Genomic DNA, 24045 nt, shown 5'->3' with positions numbered 1-24045 from the left:
GTGAATTAGTATTATGAAATTAATACAATTTTTATAATTTTTTTAGTGTCAGATCACTAAGCTTGCTTGTACCTTCATTGAGACTTAGGACAGAGGTTCCCAAACTGTTTTTGTGGAGTCTCCTTTGGAGGTTCATGTCCCATGCATGCCCCCCTCCCAGGGACAGGGCATATGGAACCCGTGGGTGCTTGGGGCAGGAGAGCGTGCCCAGTACCACAGGGGTAGTGCCTAGTAATCATGGGAGGGTAGGAGCTGTGTCCAGTACCCATGGGGGGCAGGACAGGGTGCCCAGTACTCACAAGGAAGCAGGAACGTTGCCTGGTACCCATGGGGGAAGTAGGATATGCCCCATTCTTCCATGGGCCTGGGAAGGAGCAGGTCCTCAGTACCCCTGGGAAGCAGGAGGGGTGCCTGGTATGTATAGGGCTGGAAGAGGGAGGGGTGCCTTGTACCCAGAAGGGGTGGGGACAGGGATGCCCGATACCCACAGGAGTTGGTGGCAGGAGGGCTGCCTGGTACCCACAGGGGTCTAGGACAGGAGAAATGCCTGATACATACAGGTGGCAGAGAGAGGAGGGGGTGCCCAGTACTCATGAGAGGCACCCAATACCCACATGGGGCAGAAGGGAGGGCTGCCTGGTACCCATTGAGTATGTGGGCGATGCTCATCAGGCGGCACTTAAGGAAGCCTTCCACTCCCTGCAGCAGTCAGGCTGCCAGGACCCGGCCTCCGTCGCTCCCCTTTGCAGGGGAACATGGCCATGCTGAAGGGCTGGGGTGAAGAGGAAAGCAGAAGGTGGCATCCCAAGACACAGCCCCTTCCTGACCCTTGTCCTTTAGCAGAGCCCCATCCACTTCCCCCACCCAGGTGCTGTCTAGCAGGGGAAGTGGCTGGGGCTGTGTGCCCTGGGGACGCAGTTAGGAGGGGGCTCTCTCCAGCAGGTCAGTACTGCGGGTGGAGCCTTCAGCCAGCTGCTCACAGAGCCCCTGCCGGCCTCTGCAGCAGACTAGAGTATCTGCCGCTTGGCAGCTGTGGCAGTAGGGGAGTGAGACAGGCAGGGAACCTATACCTGGAAGCTGAGACTGCCCACACAGAGCCCATCCACTTCCCCTGCCAGCCATAGCCATATCCCCCTGCTGACCCTGGCCCTTCAGCACAGCCCATCAGGTCCTCTTGCTCCCCTAATAACCTCATCATGCCCCCCAGGAGGAAGTGCCACACAGTTTGGGAACCTTAACATTTGATAGGAGTCTTAACTGTAAAGACTGTGGTGAGTAAACACAATATGGCCAAAAGTATTTCAAAGAGAAGTAACACCCAAAATCCTCATCAAACCACAAAATCTAGAAGTAAAGTGGGTCTCCCCCAGCCCCCACCCTTTTGCAAGAAAAACCTCTGTGTTTTAAAAACTTTATAGAGAATGTGGAGCTGGGAAATGATCTGTAGAAAATCTGTGTTTATTTCTTAAATGTTGAGATGGCAAACCATTTGGAATGGCATATTTGCAAGTATTTAAACTAAATGCAAACCATCTAATATAATTTGCTAATATCATTGCCATGTAAATGGTAAAACGCTTTATGTACCAATATGGATGGAGGCTAATGATCTTAGTGAACTAATTACTAATATAAGAAGTCTTTTAAGTGTAGAATATTTATATTAATGGGGAATTAGTTAATCAGTTACTCACAATGCTCAAACAACTCCTTTGCCCAGCTCAGGAAGACAAGAATCATCTCTCCAAAAAATTGTAGCAAAAATCAACAACTTCTTTAATAACTGTTTAAGCTAAAGACTCTCCAAGAATTATTCAATTTTAAAACATTGTTTTGAGAACTCAAAAAACCTTTATAAAAAGAACAGGAGTGTTTGGATTTTTTGAAAGTGAAATTTCATTGAAACTCCAACGAAACTAAAGAAATCTCAGAAATGGACTGAATAAAAAGAAAGATTCAGAACTCTAAATTTAAAGATGTTCTGAAACTCTCCTTCCCGAATACAAAGGAAATAGAACTGGCAAGAAAGAATGTACATATGCGTTAACAAACTACATATTCATAAGATGAAGAGACTCCTAAGAACATGGCATGGAGCCAATAAGAGGATGACAGCAACCAACTTTGATACTAAACAAGCCCAAAATAGGTGATTTCTCCTAAAATTCCATGAAATTAGGAAGGAGAAATGTATAAAACTCTGAAGTGAGCATCCCTCATACATATATAAACACACACACACCCTCTGTACCCTGCTCACACAGCAAGCACTCCACAACTCATCCTGTACCTCTCTACAAACAAGCTACCAAAGACAGCTAAGACAACTCAAAAAGAAGCCAACCCGAGGAAAACTTCCCCAAGACTTTAACATGAATTAGTGAGATCAAGTTAACTCAGTTACTTAACTAGGGATTAGATTTTAAAGCTCTTGTAATGATTTTATTGGTATACAAAAATGCTGTTGTAAATTAAAATTCCAACCATTTCTCCTGTTAATCACCAAATCATGAGACCCATTTATTTCTGGAGAGGAGACAGGGGCTAAATATTGGTATATAGAGAAATAATGGGATTTAACAGGATTTAAGTTTCTTAATTGTTAATTGGCGTTTCTTATGACAGCTCTTTAAATGGCATCCTCTGAATAACTTATTTAAATATTGTCTTCGATTTCATCAGATTTAGTTAAGATTATTTACTTTGTCCAATTACAAACAGTCTGATTATTAATAATAACCAACAAAATTCACCTGTCCTTAAACAAAGTATTTTGCCCAACTATAAACAGTTTAGTTATCTAATTAGATAGTAAAACTGGATTCACAATAATTTGGGGAAGCAGTATACTTTGGTTTGAATTTAACACATGAAAAACACCTCCCCAGATGTAGTTCACTCAAGTAATAATCTCTATTAAAAGCACTCCACAGAGAAACATGCAGGAGAGATTTAATGAAAAGAAGCATTGCATATCATTTGTGTTGTTTTGTTTAATGTTGTCTTTTCCCTTTTTAAATAGCAAAATAGCCATAATTAATAAATGTGATTATTTTGCTTGGTTTTAAACATAGAGTCCCTATGATATATAAATGAGCCTCTGTGACTAAAATAGTGGGAGTCACATCCATGAATTGGCAATAAGAGAAACAGTAAGAGCTCTCCTCCCATTTCCTGTTTCTCTAAACTAAATATTTTAGGTTTTTTTTAAATAAAATTACTTGTCATGATTTAAAATTAATCCTCTCTACCCCACAAGTCTGAAAATCCTTACATATGGCAGGTCTATGAGCTTAAAATGTCACCTGCTATATTGTATATACATTATATGTATATATATATATACACACATACACACACACACACACCCCTCTACCTTGATATAACATGATCCGATATAACACGAATTCGGATATAACGCAGTAAAGCAGTGCTCTGGGGAGGCACGGCTGTGCACTCCAGTGGATCAAAGCAAGTTCAATATAACGCGGTTTCACCTATAACACAGTAAGATTTTTTAGCTCCCAAGGACAGTGTTATATAGAGATATTTTTTCTTGTATCTTCTTGAAACTTCAACAGAAAAGTAAATTTAGAGGCTCTTTCACCCCAAGAACAAACAATGTGTTTCTTGATAAGAAAATGACAGAGGAAGAATGATCTTGAATAGAGAAGTCTGACATTTTTCTGGTCTGAATTTGTTTTGGAAATAATTTTTTTTCCTAAACAAAAATTTTGAAGTTTGCCAGTTCTATGAAAAACCAAAATTGGGTGTTTTTTTCATTTCTTTCAGAAATGTTCACTGAATACACGGACCATTTCCAGGCACTTCTAATTCTGGATTTAGTGTAGCTGGACTGGGTCTTACAAGATCTGGATTCGGTTCCCAGTTTTGCCTCAGATTTCCTGTGTGACCATGGGCAAGTCACTTACTTCTCTGTGCCTCAGTTCTCCATTTGAAAAACAGGGCTATTAATACTTACTTTCTCCTTTGCCCGCTTGTTCAGTTATACTACACTTCGGGAAAGGGATGGTCTCTTATTATGTTTGTACGGTGCTTGTCACAATAGGGCTCTCATCCCAAACAATAAAAAAGTTAAAAAAGAAAATCAGTTTTATTAATTTGTGGGCAACCCACTGCATCTGTTATGCAGGGGGAAAACCCAAATGGAAACAGACTTCAAAGTCAAAGCTTCAACTAGGTTATTATTATAACTGAGTTAATTTTTTTCAAAAACAATGACAAATATCTTGAGTGTCCTTCTAACTAATCTTTATACCACTACAGTCTAAGTGCAAGTTACTGTTGAGATATGCATGTATGTCTCAAATACAGGTAAGAGAACAACAGACTTATTTATATACTTTGTGAATTAGAGATTCTCTTCTGAGTATAGATAACTATGAATCTATACTATAAATCGTGCCCCACTGAGGAAAGAAGTACTAGAGAAGAAAAACTCAAATGTTTAGACATATGGAGATTAGCATGAATGTTGGAAATGTTTCATCTGTGCTAACCTGACGGGCAAAGTCTCTGTTTGTTGTTTACTTTAGAAAGGGCCAGTTGCTCCAGGGTAAATTCACAGTACTGCAGTGCAGATATGATAATATGTGCTTGTTCCAATACTCCAGATCCACAGCTAGCTTTCCAATAAAATCTAATCAGAATTAATATGGTAGATCTTGGCTTAAAATTAATCCTTGTATATCTAAACAAAAGTTCCAAAAGATTTCTCAGGACCCACTTCACCATGATGCATACACAAATTTAGACAAATAATATTAGCTCAAGGGGAAGATGGAGAGAATTGCTCTATTTATGTTTTTTAAAATTTGCAAATATATGTAAAATTGTATTTTTTTTCTGTATTCCTCTACTCCGTCTTGTCTATGTTGCTTATCTTCATAGGCTCCATTCCTGCAAGGAGAACCACGTGGGTGCAATGGGATGCCTTGTGGGCCCATGGTTCTGACCACACAGTTCTCACTGCATGATCAAGGCCTTGGATTGTAAGGCAAGGATTGTATCTCTCTGTGTGTTTGTACAACACTTAACTCAATGGGGTCCTGAGAGGAGTGTCTCTTTGGGTGCTATAATATAAATAGTAATTCATTCGTCTTTATTATTTATTTTTCTGATGTGTAAGATGCAACTCCTACACCATCTCTAGGTGCATTTAAAAACATTGAAACACCACACCTGCTTATTAAGAACTAAGCTAGACAGTAGGGAGAGGCCCACACTGCATCCTCTGATTCAATCCCCTCAGGGTTTGATAGGGTGACCAGATGTCCCAATTTTATAGGGACAGTCCCGATTTTGGGAGTTTTTTCTTATATAGGCACCCATTACCCCCCACCTCTGTCCCGATTTTTTACACTTGCTATCTGGTCACCCTAGTGTTTGAGGATGTCTGAAATGAATCCAGATCTGAAGTTTGCAACGTGAGCTCATAATTGGACCAGGCTCAGAATATTTTCAAACTTGGGAAAAGTTCCAGATCCAGATTTCATGCCCTGGATTCTTCTCTAGTTGAAGAGATGATATGAGCCTATACAAGAACCCCAGATCCAAAAGGCCCCTGAATTTTGGGGGCTTGAAATCCAGTCCTGAATCCACCTCCACATTTCCTGATTCCAAATATCACCACTGGGGACTCTCTCACTCTCTCTTTCCCGTTGCAAAGCTCAAGGAAACCTTTATCTAGAGAAATTTTTTTCCCAAAACCAATAATTCAGTTTTGTTTTGCTGCTGTATGTACAGTCTGTTCCAGCAACATAATATTCACAAGCAACCCCACAATAGCAAACTAGAAATGTGATGGAGGAAAAACTACATTGCTTAGGAAAGCTAGATCAGTTCTAAGCTTTGAAGGGGTTATTCTGAACAGTGAAATAAAATATTTAAAAAATTCTGAACAGTGCTTTGACAGTGTATATTTTTAAAGATGAACAATTCCCATAAACAAAATATCCCTGGATAGGCATACTGTATTCAAACAGCATGCACAAATCCTAGAGCAATGAAAACAAATACCAAATCTAAGTAACTTCTCTCTCTGAGTAGTATGCGTTAGAGAAGTGCACCCCAGCTGATTAAACAAAATTGAAAAAAGGTTTCACGGTGCAATGCATGTAAATAAAGGAGTAAAGAGGTAACTGGGAAAACAAACAACAGATGAAAAAGTCACAAATGGAAATTACATGTGGTGCAAAAGATAAAACAATTAACTTAAAGAACTTGTAAGCTGCGCTAATAGCCTTCAAGAATCAAAATGCATGTAAGCAAAAGGAGACGTGCTTATTTGCTGCACTTTATTTTAAGGAGCAAACTGGCCACATTTTCAAACACAGGTGCCTAAAGATAGGTGCCTCAGCACAAACATAGGTACCTATCTATATGGCCTGATTTTTAGAGGTTATGAAGCTCAAATTGACTTCAGCTATTCTCTGATATCCACATGATCAACATGAATTTAGGTGCCTAATAGACATCAGCATTTCAAAATTTGGCCCCAATAAATTTTTTATCATATTTGCAGCAGGGGAGATTTTTAAAGGCATAAATGGTGTTTAGATGCCGAACTCTCACTGACATGCAGTGGGAATTAGGCACTTACCCACCATTTGTGCTATTGAAAACTTCCTCCAGCATCTTCATTGTTGTTAATGTGAAATTAAATCAATATTTTCTCCGACTCAGGCAGAGAGAAAACTGACAGACTAAGCAAGGGGACTGAGAGTTATGAAAATTAACTCCTGGTAAACAGAGAACACGTTTTTGTTAGATATGATAACTTTCAAAATATTAGACATAATGGGAAACTTCTGTGCTCCCTTAAACTGGTGTAACCCGATTAAGTCAAAGCTGAGAGCAAACTTTGGCCCAATATGTATAGTACATGTACTCACATACAGAGTACAAATTCCCATGCCAAGATTTTTAAAAACATAGGAGCCTAAAGCTTCAAAATTCATGTTTGGGCACCAAGGTAACCTGATTTTCAAACATGCTTCCTGCTGGGTGCTCCGCACCTTTGAAAAATCAGGTCACTTCGGCTTGGCCTACGGTAGCACTTTTGTCAGTCAAACTTTTATCAGTCAGGAGTGTGAAAAAACCACATCCCTGACCGACATAAGTTTCACCAACAAAAGTGCCGGTGTGGACATCTCCCGCCATCCTAGTTACCGCCGCTCATTCGGGGTGGTTTAATTATGCTGGCAGGAGAGCTGTCTCCTGCTGGCAAAGAGCGGCTACTTGGGAGACCTTACAGCTGTGGTGCTGTAAGGTCTGTAGTGTAGACAAAGCCATATTTAGGACCGGAAGGAAAGATGTTGGAGCCTGATTTTAGGTACTTCTTTTTGCAATGTTTTGGAACAGTGCATTCCTCTTAGGTACTCACTATAGCTGTGGGGCCACACCCTGAATATGGGAAGCCTGCAGTTACTTAAAGTTAGGCACAGATGCTGAATAGCTGCGCTTTCTTTCCAATAAATAACAGCCCCCATCTACTCTGTCCATCAAACTGAGTTTGAGAACTGTTATTAAGGATGGTCTGGCTACACCAGTTCAGGAGCAGCGCCAGGGTTTCTGACGCCCTAAGTGGACGGCCATTTTGCCGCCCCCCACGGGTCCGGTGGACCTACTGCAGTAATGCTGGCGGACAGTCCACTGCTGGAAAGGCTCCGGTGGAGCTGCCGCAGTGATGCCGGCCGGCGGTCCGCTGGTCTAAAGGCTCCGGTGGACCTGCCGCAGGCATGACTGCAGTAGGTCCACTGGACCCGCGTGCCGCCCCCCCAGCAAAATAGCGCCCCCCAAAAATTCTGGCACCCTAGGCCATTGCCTAGGTCACCTAAATGGTAGCGCCGGCCCTGCACCAGTTTCTACCTGGTTTGATGCTCCCTGATTCTTTGGGGGAAGATCAAGCTAGTATCACCACAAAGCTCTCAGTTAGCTCAAAGCAGCACTTACTCCACAGCACACAACACTAGAAAATGGGCAATAATCATCACGCTAGCTGTTCCTGGAGTAACGAGGCCCCCATAACATGGGGAAGAGGGGATGCCTGCAGCAGCAAGTTTGACAGCATTATGTGAACTGTACATATGCAATCTGTTCCTTTCCTGAGTGGCATCGCCAGCAGTTTTGCAAGTTGTTGTGCAGCATGGGCATACAAAGCCATTAATTATTTCTGGAATCCTGAAGCATTAATTCCCATGTGAACAGCTGTAGGATGCGTTGGCCTTATCTTGTGATAACATACAATGCAACAAGTTTCACCTCTGTGCTGTCAGAGAAGTGCATATAGCCCCCATCACTGCATCCCAGGAGGGAAACGGCGTTTGTTGTGAAGTACAAACTGCACAAAAGCTGGCTTGGGCTATTACAGCAGTGAAGCACAATGCTACAGACTAGGTTAGTATAAACATTGCTCCCAACAGAAAATAAAATGCTCATTTGGTGTTTCAAACAATGCATGTCAGGTTAAGGATGATTTACAACCTCAGTGAACAGCCCTGTTTCTAAGAGAGAAAATACTGGAGAAAAAAATAAAATAAATAAAAAAACTACTTTACTTCTTTTTAAACAATTAACCTCCGTTGAGTATCTCCCTCTTTTCTCTACATTTCCTTATGCTTCCTTCAGTAGAAGAAAGTTATACTTAAAGTAAGCCCCAACTTTTGAAAATTGCCCCCATAACACCATGAAAGAAACTAATTCTGCATCAATCTGGCACTTACAAACAGAGGGCCCAATCCTGCAAACCTTACTCATCAGCATAGTCTTTACTCACTTGACTTCATTGGACTGCAGGCATGAGCAAGGACTAGTCACATAAGAAAGAGCTGGCAGGATCTGGCCCATATGGCCAAATTCTGCTCACCATTAAGCTTGTGTAAATTTGAGTATTTCCGTTGAAGTCAATGGAGTTATTCCAGATTTGTACCAGAGTACTGTAATTAAGCCGAATTGGGCCTTAAAAATCAGGGTGGAGATGGAGAGCAATTTAAAATTGAAGAAAAGTCTAAGAATATTGATGAAGTTTATGGATACAATTTCAGGCACATTTGGGCATTGTAAAAAACAAACCAAAAAAAACAAAAAACAGAACAAGGTCATTTCAACTAACTTTGTTGCAAGACTAAAGACCACCCTTGGATGCAACGTCACCTCTGACCTTGTCTCCTGGTTTCAGCATTCATTAAAGAATCACCCATTTTCGGTGACTGCAGCATATATACTAATAGATACGATCTTTTTTCTGTTTCGAAACTTTAAAGACGGGGTGACTGGTGACCCTATCTTTGGGCTTGCCTACACAGGGGAAGTTATTTTGTATTAAAGGAGGTGTAAATTGAAAGCAGGATAACTATTCTTGATTAACTCTATACATGCTCTTATTAAGAGTGCCTTATTCTGAATTATCAATTTATTTCCAAAGCGAATTAAACTAAATCAGAATAAAGCACTCTGATTCCAGAATCGGAGTGTCCACAGATGAAGTTAACTAGGAATAATTAATCAGGAATAACTCCATATGTAGGCAAGCCCTTTGATTCACTACATTTAAGTCATTCTTCGTATATTTTCCATCAACCAAGGGCTAGGATGTGCTCCAAGCTGTTTTGTTTTTATGTGTAAAAGTTTTTCAGGTTCAATGAAAACTTAAATTTGGAGGAGAAAAACTAGGGGAGCAGGAAAATCATGCCATTAAAGAGGGCCTACGAAGTTAAAATGAAAGCTGAGTCCACCTGAGAGTTACGTGCTCAGTGCCACCCTCATGAGATGAGGAACAAAAGTTTTAACTTTTAAAAAGTTTTGCATCCCCTCAGAGATACATTGGAACTTCTGGTTCATTGAAGATATCCTGGAGTTCATCAATCAGTGACAGCAAAGGTAACCAGAAGTCTTACTGAACAGCTTCAGTGACCCAGAAATACGAGCAGATTTCAAGAAGAGGAATAATAATAACTTTGTCCTTGATAATCAGAAGTTATTCCTGTGCTAGAAACCTCCAGCGTCAGTCTAGTACAGCATTCGTCATGTAAAATGGGTTGATTCTGTTTCCATCTTATCTTTGGAACTACTTATGGGCCAAATTGTGACTCATTTTTATGGAAGCACATGGGTAAATGGAGAATGTCTAAGGGCAATGCACAATTTCGTGACTGCACAGCTCACCTTTCAGAACACAGGCTATTGGTTAAATGCCAGAATTTGGCCCTGTGTAAGCAAGACAACCAGGATTTTCACCTTTTTAACCCCTCCTAATTCACTCAAAATAAAGTAACCGCCATGAAACACGTTTTGCAGAGGGATCAGCTGTGGCATTTGGTCAGTGGCACACTGGTGCTGGAAGTTCAACAAATGGGCTTGTTTTTGCTTTATGTACATTTGTGTGCAAAACTGAATAGTTTCACTGCAAATTTGATCCTAGAGTCAAATGATGTCATTTTTACCAGTATCACCTTAATTTGCAAAATCTTACCCAAAGTCAAAATCATAGATTTAACCTGGGATCATTTCAAGAGAAAAAGGTCACCCTTTCCTCATCATGAATAGACTTCCATGGCAAAATGCATCTCTGACTGTGGAAACTGCCTGTTGTGAAAGGTTTCTGTTGTACCCTTTGGTGAGCTGGATTAATTCCTCTTTTTACCACGGTTAGGTGTGTCTAATTATTTCTTTCCTTAGAAGATGGACTAGTCATTGGGTTCACAGTCCTCAGAAAGGAAAGTTAGATAAAAACTAAAATACTCTTGCTGGAAGGTTGCAATGTAACCTTGCTTAATTTCTTACAATTCAGAACAGCAGCATGCAAGAACCCAAAAAGAGGCTGCTACCTAAGGCAGGGAGGCACAATTCACCCCACATTGCTTTAAGTTGGGTCTTTCCAGACTTACCCTGATCATGCCAACCTCCCTACACAGCCTCCTAGCCTGCAAGCAGGACTTGAAGAAACCCCACCACTTTCCTCCACACACTCTCAAAGTGATAGCTTGCCTTTCCAACACAGTTATCCTGTTGGGGCTTGCCTCAAACTTTTCCGAAAACTAATAGGCAGTTTCCACAGTTGGAGACTGTGACATTTTGCTCTGAACATATATTCATGATGACAAAAGAGTGACATTTTCTGCCAGAACTGAGATGGAGGAGAGAATTCTACTCACCCAAGTAAGTGCTACTCAAAGCAGCCTTTGAGTGGTTCCCCATCCACTTTAGATTGAATTTTGAAGGACCCTCAATGATCATGCCCTTTTGGAGCTTTAAACTGGTCCTTGCATTCATCCATTTAAAAAACTGAGACAATAGCCAAACCAATACTGAACAAGACTTAGTCCTGTGACTGTCTTACTTCTTCCACTATAGGAGCTCTTTAACCCCTAACCCTTACAGTGAAAGAATTCTCCTCTGGTACTTGGTTACAGAGGTACTGGATTTTGTGGTACATATACCTGCTCCATGCCAGCCAAAACAACTGAAGAGTGTCTCGGGATCTTGGGGTGGAGGGAAGCATGGATCATGTGCCAAGCTTGTGTGGGATGATTAATGGATTAACTGTTTCTCTCTTTGAGCAGTAACCGTGGAGATTATTCACCAATATCATGCTGTTTCAGGTTACCTGTTATATATGTTACCAAATGCCTCAGGCCCCAGATAGACACTGCTGATTCATTAGCAGCATGTGATACATGACAATTCATTGGAGAGAATGTGAGGTGGGAGATCCAGGACTTTAGAGAGACTACAGAATAATTAAGGAATATGTATTTCCCTTATCACCTTCCTCCTTTTATCTCTGCTCTGTCTCATGTTTTTCTCTATTTCCTTTTCTTTTTTACAGTAGAGCATAAAGCATACTTTTATCTTGGTGAGATTTTAGAAACTGTTAGAGGAGATTACTGGGTCTTTGGAAACTTTAGTAAACCTTAAACTGGACTCTGATAGTGTTGTGAGTTTAAGCAGATAAGTTTATCTCTTAGAGAACAGCACAACAGAAACTGTTTAGAAAAGTCATTTAAGCTAACACTTGACATGGCAAAGATATCTGATATATCTATTATGGAAGCTGAAGAGGTACTAAATGTACAGGAGAATGCTTCGTCTGCAAACCTGAGAGCAAAAAACAATTGCCCACTCAATTTCAAAAACTTTCTTTACTGCCCAGTTCATGTCAAGGGCTATACATGGACCGTCACTTACTCGACTGATTTAATTGCCCAGATCTGTGGATCCATGCCCAGTGGTACCCTTTTTACATTCCTTTTGTCAATAAGAGAGTGGCAGCCACTTGTTTCATTTTCAAAACCCAAAATTAGCTAAAGCAGAACACTTGTCCCATGCAGCTGCACTCATAAAAGAGCAATAAATTTAAATGTCTCTATAGTTCCATATGTTTTAAATGAACGAAAGCCTCTGCAAGCAGCTTTTCCTGATGTTTTCATAATTTCTTCCCATTTCTTCTCACCATGACAACATTTGCTTATGATGTGACTATCCGTATGAGTAATGAGACTAATCCTCTACGCAATCCAAGATCTATTTCTAGGCGAGGAGGTCTTTTTGTCAAAAAGGAGTTTATTTTCCATTCCATATTGTACAGTAATTGTGAGGGATTTTTCATATTTCCCTTTATTTTAAATCTCAACTATAGATTTCAGAGCACTTTACAAATCTGAGCTAATGATCACAGTACCCCCCTGAGATATTTAAGTACCATTTTGTAGGTGGCATACCAAGACAAAGAGATTGTATTTTTCTCTCTCACTGATAACAAGTCCTGCCCCAAAAACATTAAAACTCCCACTGAATCTTCAGGGTTACTGCATAAGGTAGCCATAAATATCTGTGTATGTCAAGGACTTAATAATGATGTGACCAGCCCACCTCCTAACATGTTCACTTGGCAGAGAACTGCCAGTGTTGTGACACACAAACCAGGCTGTTTGGTGTTACCGATCTACATCACCATTGCAAGAATAAGCATTATTACTGATGCTTCACAAAACTGATACTGTTCTGTTTAGTCCTGTGTTGACCCATCATTTCAAAGGACAGTTCACTGAATGCCACCAACTTTCCTAATGTCGTTGGTTTAGTGATAGCATCAGGGTGCAGAGTTTGTTATATGTATTGCACACTGTCTAGCCAGCGACTAAATTGGTTGGAAATATTCTGACGGAATGTTTGGGATTTTTTTGGTTGGAAAATGCTGATGTGTCCAAAGCAAAACAGCTGTCGACTGCATTGAAAATTCATTTACAAAACACAGACCTGAGCATTCTGATAAAACTGTAATAGAATATGCTGATTTTCATTTCAAAATTACTTTCAATTTTTAAACATTTTACCTTTACAATAGAAAATAAAGTGAAAATCGAAATGAAATAATTTGATAAAGCCAAATAAAATTGTAATTGTTTTTTGTTTTGCTTTGTTGTTTTCATTCCATTCTGAGATGAATTTAAAAAAAACAACAACAGAATTTACCACAAGACATAAAATCCAGTTCCCAAATGGCTCTCCCAGCAACCCTCAACAGGCCCAATCTCCTTCACCACAACATCCAGCACATCCTGCAAGCAGCTACAGTAGATATTTGAGTAGAAATGCAACAGACTAAGTGGTGCAACAGGACATAGAAAGGCTCATCACCTTGGCCTCTCTTCTGAGGGCACAAAGGGCCCTGGCTGCAGCAGGACTGTTGTGGTTCTTCTGTATGGAAAGGTGTGCACTAAAATGGAGAGAGGCAGGGAAGGGAATTTACTTGAGGTCAGACTGGGAGTCTGAATCTCTCACAAGCCACAGAGTTCTGCATTGTGATGGCCTCACTGTGCATAGCCACAGAGAGAGTTTTGGATACAGTTAAAGACGGGAGCTCCATAATTACAGAAATTGTCTGGCTATGATCTACTGCAGGGGTTAGCAACCTTTCAGAAGTGGTGTGCTGAGTCTTCATTTATTCACTCTGATTTAAGGTTTCACATGCCAGTAATACATTTTAACATTTTAGAGGGTCTCTTTCTATAAGTCTATAATATATAATTAAACTATTGTTGTATGTAAAGTAAATAAGGTTTTTTAAATGTTTAAGAAGCTTCATTTAAAATTAAATTAAAATGCAGAGCCCAGAACCCGGGCAGTGTGAGTGCCACTGAAAATCAGCTCGCGTGCCACCTTTGGCACATGTGCCATAGGTTGCCTACCCCTGATCTACTGTGTAAATGGGATTGGAATCTGAGTATAAGCTACTGGAGCTCTGGGGTTGCAGTACAGGCCACAGAGTAATTTTATTACCACTCAGAGGCTTTGAAGATTGGGCTGAGTACTCCCTTCTGGGCACAGATCATGATAGTAATTAGCATCTGTCACAGCCTGGAAATGATATAAACATGCAAAAAAAGACGCCAAACACCCCAGGTTAAAAAATGTTAAGGTTGCAAGGTCAAGCACTCTAATTTAGTAAATAACAGAATTAAGGTTGAAATGAAGATCACAGAAACAAGTAGGTTTTCATTCATATGTTCCATCACTTGAGAAATATGGTTTGAAATGCTGCTATGACATATACTCATATCATGCTGGGAAGGGAAAGACCGCAATGAGTGACAATCATTGTATGGGAAGGGGTTATATAGAGCTTTCATCTCTCTCTCTCTCACACACACACACAAACACACACACTTTCTTAAATTATGTGCCTACATTATTTTGTTATAAATCATTCATCCACATTACTGCATTTTAACACCTTTTTTCACCTTTGACAAACATCATAGCAGAGCTGGATTTCTAAGGAATCACATTTAATGCTTCATTCAACGCACCTCTAGCAAAAATTGAGCACAAGCTCATGTGCTCTCTCTGTGCTGTCTTCCTCACTTCTTCCAGATATCTAGTACTTCAGTTTCTCACCACAGAACTGTACTTGCAGCTAGAAAAATGAATATGAACTCCTTAACTAACCTGGATCCTAATTTTTTTTTTCCTGCAGAATATTGGGATGAAATCCTGCTGGTATCATTCACATGAGCGGTCTCACTGAAGTCAATGATATTATTTGCAAGACTCAAGACGTTAGGATTTGTCCAAAACATTGTACATGTTCTCACTGGTGAGTTTTAGTTTAAGGGATAAATATTTAAGATAGCGTATGGGGAATTAATCTTTGTCATTATCGTACCTATAGGACCAGAATGTGCATAATACTTCTTGATTAATTATCAACTTTGTGTTTTTTTCATTTTTCAAATCAGGTGTAATATAAATGTAACTAAACATACATTTTGCAAGACTAAATAAAGGCACAAATACACACAGACGTAGCTAAAAATCCAGTGCCTCAGTTTCCCCATCTGTAAAATGGGATTAATGATAACTCCTTTGTGAGGTCTCTGAAGATGACCCATGGTGGTAGTGATTACATACATATTACATGTAATATAAAAATATATTGGGCTAGACCCTCAGCAGATATAAATAGGTACAGCTCCATTTTGAGATATATGGATGAAAAATGATATAAAAAAGAGTTTATGTTTATTGTGGGCCAGATCCCAAAGTGCTGTTGAAGTCAATTTATATCAACTGAGGATCTCTCCTAATATGTTATATTATATGTAATCACTCCCACTATGAGTCATATGCAGAGATTGAAATCTTGAACCTTCAGCACCAAAAGAACAGATTTCTACTGTCTGACCTACAAGAGTAACTCCATTAACTGAAAGCTATATTAGGCTCATCTTCTCAGTGAGCCAGCCACCAGAGAAGGGGCACATCACACTTACTGAGTGTGTTACAACCTCTTCCTGTCAGGGGAAGCTCATCTCAAATGTTTAAGGTCCACAGGAATTCATATTCCCATGGAAGAGTCACTCTGTAAACACCTATAAACGTAGGTTCAAATTTTGCCCTGCCATAATTGGGCTTAACTCCAACTGAAGTCAAGATGGAATACTATATATAATAATTTAAACCTACTTACCAAGGCCCAGGCATGAAACTCTTAGTCCAGATTTCCCAAGATTTCTAGAACAAACAAGAAAATGATTTGAAGAGAGTAGTATCAGATCCCATTGGAACACATGCAATACTTCAAGAAGGAAAATAGCAGACTGAGAATACTGATATCTAGTTTTGATTAAAAAAATTGCTTTCCAGCAGAAAGGCAATGTTCTCGCCTCGAACATAAATTCATGCCTCCATAAAAATAAAACTAAACTCTTGGCTGGGATAATATTAGAAACGTGGTCATTTTGGAATGGGGAGTCTTCTGCCCAGGTGGATTTAGACTTGTTTGTAAAACAGCTTACCAGATGGATGATGAAATGTGTGAAACTATTTTAACTTCCCACTACTGCTTTACATTGAAAGTTGTTTTTTTTCCTATTCTATCCATGTTAGTGTTGCTGAAATGGAGCAAAAACAGCGGTTTGGTTAATGACAGCTGTATTGTGACCCCTAAAACTCTCCCACGGTATTTTCTCTCTCTCTCTCAATTTAAAGATGGTACAACTTATAATTTAGAGCAGGTATTAGTTAACAAAGTTTAATATAACACTATGCCAAAAACTTTAAACCTGGGTGCCCTACAGATAGGTTCAAGTGAAAGTCAGAAGGAACTTTGGGGATAAGCTCGGGGTACAATCTCGGAGATACTTTGTCTCTGTGGAAGATCATATAAGGCAGGTCCACCATAAGGGCCCTGAGCTTACTCACCCTCTGGCCAAAGGTGATAGCCTGTTGTGTCCACCATAGTGCTCTTAAGATCCCTGTTGCCTTATCCTACATGATTTTTCAGAGCAGGGGTGGCCTACCTGACCCCAAGAAGGAGCCAGAATTTATCAATGGACATTGCCAAAGAGCCACAGTAATACATCAGCAGCCCCCCATCAGCTCCCCCTCCCCATCCCAGACGCTCCCTGCGCCTCCCGCCCACCAGCAGCCCTGCCGCTCAGCACCTTCCCCTCCCTCCCCGCACCTCCCAATCAGCTGTTTCATGGCGTGCAGGCGGCTCAGGGGCAAGGGGCGGGGACTGAGGGCCCGGTAGGCTCAGGGGAGGGGGCAGGAACGGGTGGAGTGAGGACAGGGTTTGTGGCAGAGCCAGGGATTGAGCAGTGAGCGCCCTAGGCACATTGGAAAGTCGACGCCTGTAGCTTCAGCCCCAGAGTTGGTGCCTATACAAGGAGTTGCCTATTATCTTCTGAGGAGCCGCATATGGCTTCGGAGCCACAGGTTGGCCACCCGTTTCAGAGGATGTGAAGCAGGAGGGGGATGGGAGGGAAGGCACACAGCCAGAGGCCTGACTATTGCATTAGGAAGTTGTACCCCTGAGCATTTCAAAAGCAATAAGCAGGGCACTTCCCATTTTCTTGGGTTGCAAAGAGGTCCCAGGAGGAAAATCCCCACTGACAAAATATCCACTGGATCACTGATGAGTGGAGCTCCCACTCATAATCCTCATTAAAACACCTGTTGAGGCTGCCTCCTAGGGAGTTCATTACCCCTTGTAGGCGCACTGCAGAGAGGATGATCGGATGCTGGATGCACCACTTCCACAGCTGGATCACTTCCCTGTGGTGTGGGGCAGACCTCGCTCTCCTCCTGTGTATTTATATAATGAACAGTGGTCAGACTGTCCAGCTTGACCTGGACATGAGTGGACTGCATGAAAGGCTGGAATCTCTTGCGCACTTTGTGAGCTGTCCAAAGCTCGAGAATGGAAGGTGCTGGTGCTGGCTCTGGCCAATGAGGCAAAGATTGCGGGGGGAGGGTCCCAGATCAGACAGGTGCTTCATGGAGAGTTCCATTAGATGCCCATGCAGTCTAAACTCCAGAGACTGGCCAGTGTGAGGGGGGAAGGAACAGCAGATCTCATGTGTGTGATTCCCTGACACAATACAGGCAGCTTTCTCTGTGGGTCACTCACCAAGAAGATCCAAGGGAAGGCAGGGCAGGACTGGAAGCCTAGGATCTGGAGCATTTTAAATGACCCAAATGGTGGGAGAACAACAGGTGGGGACTCCCTCAATCCCCGCGAACTAGCTTTAAGCAAACTACTAACTATCTACAAAAACGAATAAACGGATTACAATAGGCTATGGGTAGAAGAACTAAAGCTGGAAGCTATGGACACAAAAGCAGCAAAGAATCCTGTGGCACCTTATAGACTAACAGATGTTTTGGAGCATGAGCTTTCGTGGGTGAATACCCACTTCGTCAGATGCATGTGACGAAAGCTCATGCTCCAAAACGTCTGTTAGTCTATAAGGTGCCACAGGATTCTTTGCTGCTTTTACAGATCCAGACTAACACGGCTACCCCTCTGATATGGACACAAGAGTTCCACCCCTGACTGTGAGTGCTAGAAAGCAACATGAGGAGTGGTCAGTCCAGGCCACCCCTTCTGTCCTTGCTTGAGAGCATAAGGAGGTAAAGGGTGCGGGCACAGAGCAATAGACACTGCTACTGAAAAAATTCTGATCCTGGGTGCACAGAGCACATATGTATCCACTGTAGGACCAGCACTCAAAGAAGAATCACACTTTTCACAGTGATCACTAACTGTGTGTTCTTCAGTTTCTTCAAGTGCCTAACCTGAGACCCTGCAGTCTCATTTGCAGAAATAGTGAGCTCTCACAGCTGAAGTCAGTGGGAGCTGTGCTTTGAACATATAAAGTACTATATAATGCTAAATACTTTCAAAAATCAGGTCCTAAGTGTCTGAAATTGGACACCTAAAGTTAGTGGACACTTTGGACCTTAACCTCCATGCCTTGGCTCCACATCTGTAAAATGGGGATAATACAACCCTCTCATCTACCAGGGATATTGTGAAAATAAATTCATTAATGATTGTAAAGCATAGAGCTGACTGAAAATTTTCTGAAAGAGTTTTCTGTGGGAAAATGCTGATTCAATAGAATTGATATCTTACTCAGGATTTTTTCCACAATGACTGTGAGTTATGCAGCTGGTAATTAGCTATTTAAAGTAAAACACGCTGAACAGCCTCCTCACTTGCTTAGAGTAAAGTTTAGTTTCCGTGGGTCAAAACCTCAAGTCTATATTCGGGCCCTGGTCATTGCTTTCTTCAGGAAACTCCATGTGTGTACAGCTGTGCATGTGCGTGGGGGATCACCTTCAAATTATTTGACCGGGATTGCAGGCTTTGCTCTGTTATAGAAGAAGCAAGGGGGTCAGCCCCATCCCAGACCCTCTACACTTATCTCAAGTAGCTGCAAAAGGGGATCTCACTCAGCCTGCAACACAGTTTCCCCTGCCTCCCTTGCAATGCAACTCCATTGAAGCCATGTTGCCAACCCAGCCTGTGATTACCTCTGGAAACTCCACCTTTAAGGAGCTAATATATATAGCCTCAGGCTGTGTTAAGTTTTCTGAGTAATCCTTCAAGATTGCAGACAGGGCAATGCCCACCCTACCAGCTTCACCTACTCCCTATAAGCAGGTCTGGAGATAGGAAGGAGGGTACTGTAAAGTAGCTGATCCTGCCTTTATCCATGTGGGAAGGCGGAGACCTAGAGCTGGGCCCAGTTTTTCATCTGAAACTTTTTTGGCAAAAACTGTAGATTTCGCAACACCAAAATGTGAATTCATGATGGTTTCACCAAGTTGTGGTAAAACAAAACCTACAAAATATTTTGAAAAAAATAAAAACATTTCATTCTGACTTTTTCAAAACAAAATGTTTTGATCTTTTGCTTCACAATGACATTTTGTTTCAAAAACTTCCTTTAATTTTATTGACAAATCAAAAAAATAATCAAATGATCAGAATCAAAACAAAACGTTTCATTTGACCCAAAACAAATTTTTCAACTTTTCAGTTTGCCAAAAATTAAGAACAAGTTTTATTTTTGGTTTGACCTAAAACAATTTTTTTTTAAATTGTTGGTGAACTGAAAAATCTGTAAGTCACCCAGCTCTAGACCCACATGGAATGAACACGTGGCATGAGGAAGAATGTTTGGAGTGAAGAGAAAAAGCTAATGAGCATAGACACTATCAAAGCTGTTCTGTTGCTCAAGTGAATGTTAATGACACTTGTTCAGTGCTGGAAAAACTCCTGCACCTCAAGAAAAATGCATGTGTCACTGCTGAGAACTAACAGTAGTGACACCAGCACGTCACAAAATGGTACTGTCATCTTTTGTAGGAGCATTTTTTGCTCTAAAAAGGTTGCCAAAAAAGGGTCCCGGTTTTGATTTTGAAAATAAAGGTCACTTTAATTTTGGCAAAAAGTTTGTCACCAACTACGTAAGAGTTATCGGACAGCATGATTGAAACTTCTCCTTTCCTCTCTTAGGAACAACTCAGAGTTACTGATCCTGCAAATCCTTTTTCAGGTAAGTAAGCAAGGTTAGGGCCTTCATTTCTCATCATTTAGGTTAGGGAAAAGATGGAAACTGTGTGGCTAAGCATGATTATATGTTTACAAATACTTGATTTCAAAACAAACTGTATATGGAAAAAGTCTTTTTTTATTTTCCTTAGTACCTAGACCTCAATGCTTGTTATCTTAAAAATGAAGGATGGAAGTTTTATAGCTTGACGAGTTTCACCGACTGATGACAGTGACTTTCATTTAAAACTCAGCACCTTGGAAGACATGGCAACACTTCCAAGTATGCACGGGGTTGCCAGGTGTCTGGTCGGCGGCGCAGCAGGGCTAAGGCAGGCTCGCTGCCTGTCGTGGCTCTGCACGGCTCCCAGAAGGAGCAGCATGTCCCCCCTCCAGCTCCTATGCGTAGGGGCAGCCAAGGAGTTCCACATGCTGCCTCCACCCCAAGCACCAGTTCCACTGCTCCCATTGGCCAGGAATGGCGGCCAGTGGGAGCTACGGGGGCAGTGCCTGCAGACTGGGCCATGCCTCTGCATAGCAGCCAGAGATGGGACATGCTGCTGCTTCTGGGAGCTGTTTGAGGTAAGCACCACCCAGAGCCTGCACCCCGACCCCCTCCCATGCCCCAACCCCCTGCTCTGGCCCTGATCCCCCTCCTGCACCCCAAACCCCTGATCCCCAACCCCACCCCAGAGCTCACACCACTAGCTAGAGCCCTCACCCCCCCCCCATCCCAACCCCTTGCCCCAGCCCTGATCCCCCTCCCACGCTCTGAACCCTCAGCCCCAGCCTGGAGCTCCCTCCCACACTCTGAACCCCTCATTTCTGGCCCCACCCTGGAACCTGCACGCCCTGGAGCACCCTCCTGCACCCTAAACCTGCTCATCCCCAGCCCCACCCCAGAGTCTGCACCCCCAGATGGCACCCTCACCCCCCCACCCCAACCACCTGCCCAGCCCTGATCCCCCTCCTGCCCTCCAAGGGCTGCATCAGTGGTTGCCAGGAGCCCAAGGTATGGAGCCAAGTTTGAATTTTTTTTTTATACATAATAGTTGCCATTAAAAATCCTGCATTGCAAACTGTTAACACACAAACTCAGGCCTCTTCACTTCTGGAGAGAAGACAGCTCTGGAAGAGATTTCAGGGTGCTGCAGGCCAGAGTCTGAGAGCTGCTAGTGTACATGAATTCTCCAATTTAGAAAACTTCTAAAGGATAGAAGATTTGTATTTGTACTAATCTTCTAGATTAGGAGGCTGCATGCCACCAGGAAGAAGCTACCCATAGATTTCACCCTCTTGGAGCACAGAGGAAACACACAGATCACTAGTGGAATAGGGAACAAACATGGCCCTTCAGCAGGTCGAAGGAAGTAGTACTGTAGGAAGAGGACCAGAATGAGAAGACAGAGACATAAATAAATTAAGAGGGACTGTTGAAGACCTTAAAGGAGGTTTGGGACTATTTTGCAGTGAACAGGGGGAAATATTTATTTCTTCTCACTTGTACTGAGGTGGTATCACAAATATATCTAAAGCCATCTGCTCTTGAGATGGCAGAGTTGTCCTTTCATCAAATCACTACAGACCTGAAGGGCCTACAGCCTTCCCAACACAGGGGAAGGCAGAGATTTAAGACCAGAAGTTTATTGGACAGTCACCATGAAAACAGAGAGGAAAGAAACCTAGAGGGGTAGGATAATTGAGATAAACTTTGTACATACAATCATGTAACTGGGATTTTCATCTGCAATTAGAACAGATTTTTAAGTGGATTAAAACAAAGGAAAAAGGAAATAAATGTGGCCTTTCCATTCAGGGCCGGCTCTAGCTTTTTTGCTGCCCCAAGCAAAAAAATACCTGTGGGCCGGCTGGAGCAGCTGGGGGGCGGGAAACAAACAAACAAACCTGCGGGCCGGCCAGAGCTGGGGGGGACAAACAAACCTGCGGCCCGCCGGAGCAGTGAGGGGTGGGGAACAAACAACCTACAGGCGGGCCGGAGCAGTGGGGGGGACAAACAAACCTGCAGCCGGCCGGAGCGGGGGTGGGGGACAAACAAACCTGCGGGGGGGGGGCACACAAACAAACCTATGGCCGGCCGGAGCAGTGGGGGGGGGGCACACACACAAATCTTTAGCCGGCCGGAGCAACGATGGCGAGGGGACAAAAACAAAACGTGCGGGGCGGACAGAGCCGCGGGTGCAGGGGGACTCCCAGGAGAGAGAGAAGAGGGGCGGCCAGGGCTTCCTTCAGCGGGGCGCTTACCGCGCCGCTCCTGTCAGCGGGCAGGGAAGGACCCAGGCTGCCCTGCCGGGCTTGCTACAAACCTGGCACCGCTCCCAGCAGGGCGCTCCCCTCCTCTGAGCTGCTGCCCCCTACAGGGCGGCTGGAGCAGCGACCCAAAAAGAAAAAAACCTGCAGGGGCGGCCGCAAGCAGCGAAGCAACAAAAACAAAAGAAAACAAGAAGGATTGGAGGGAAGCCGCCCCTTGGAATCTGCCGCCCCAAGCACCAGCTTGCTCTGCTGGTGCCTGGAGCCGGCCCTGTTTCCATTCATGCCCTGTGAAAAATTGAGAAACCAAAAAACAAACTGGGTGCTCTTCTTTTACTGAGAGGCAGATGAGGCCTTCACAACCCCACCTTGTTTTGTTACTTCTTACTGGACATCTCTGAGATTTGATCTTGGAATTAACTCCCTGCCTAATGATATTCAGGTAAGGCCTTTTCCTTTTATTTGAAATTCACCAGAACATACTCTAATGCTGCCATTTGTTTTGGCAGCAAATCCATTCTGTGTTTTGCTTGTCAATGAACATAATTTATTTCTTTATTTAATGGGCATTTTCATGACTAGGTAAGTGGAGCACTGACTAACCTGGTCTTCTGCCAACAGTTACCACAAAGATGTCCCATGTGCACTGATATGTTGGATAGACAGAGTCACCACTTTGGACATCTCACTTCAGAAACTACTCAGCTGCAACCAATCAAGATCATCTGACATTGCAACATACCTGACAGTGCATGTAAGGGTTAGTCAAGGAATTAAGTACGTAACCTGTCAGAGGGCAATCAAACAATTTTGACACTCAACAGAAGCATCCTGATGATTATAACTGTGCATTATCTTGCTAGATGGTGGATTCTGTATCTTGTCAGCAGAAAGTCACCTTTCCAGACAGAATTGAGAGTACAATAAGGAACTTTGTTGTTCCTGGAATCGGATAGGAGATGATTTTGGGGGAAATCATGGGAAAAGGAAAATACCACTATGCAACCCAGAGCCCACACTTTTTTTCCACAAAGAGACTTTGAAAACCTTTCATCTCCTCTAGTTTTTATTTTGTCACTGCTTGTTTTAGGTGAGGACCAAGTTTACATGTAACTTATCATGCGCTGGGTTAATTTAACACAGTAATTACCCACTAGGAACCAAACAATCCTTGCTTGACTGAGATCTACTTATGTAATACCAAATCTTATGTAATACCAAATCTTCAAGCTTCCTGAGTCTTAGTTCTACCTTCAACTATCTGACTACAGATTTGTACTAAACCAATACAACCATCACCGATTAGCAAGTGATGTGCATCTTTCTGCATACATTTGTCAGCTTAATTTCTTTTTATGTCTTACATGAACCTCTGTAAAAATAGGGAGTTATTTAAGTTGGAAACACTG

The 24045-nt window shown here is 42.3% G+C and overlaps 1 protein-coding gene across 4 annotated transcripts in view; it reads right to left on the bottom strand.

Annotated features, from left to right (window-relative positions):
• The window catches only part of KCNAB1 (potassium voltage-gated channel subfamily A regulatory beta subunit 1), a 300021-nt gene that overhangs the window by 70015 nt on the left and 205961 nt on the right, over positions 1-24045 (bottom strand). For all 4 annotated transcript variants that reach the window (XM_050966049.1, XM_050966046.1, XM_050966047.1 and 1 more), the window contains one exon: positions 15992-16035. In XM_050966049.1, coding sequence (XP_050822006.1) covers positions 15992-16035 — 44 coding nt within the window. The remainder of the gene's footprint in view (positions 1-15991; positions 16036-24045) is intronic.

Source organism: Gopherus flavomarginatus, chromosome 8 (genome assembly GCF_025201925.1).
Source record: "Gopherus flavomarginatus isolate rGopFla2 chromosome 8, rGopFla2.mat.asm, whole genome shotgun sequence".
Lineage (NCBI taxonomy): Eukaryota > Metazoa > Chordata > Testudines > Testudinidae > Gopherus > Gopherus flavomarginatus.
The sequence above is the reverse complement of the archived record's forward strand: the minus strand, read 5'-3'. Positions and strand labels throughout refer to the sequence as shown.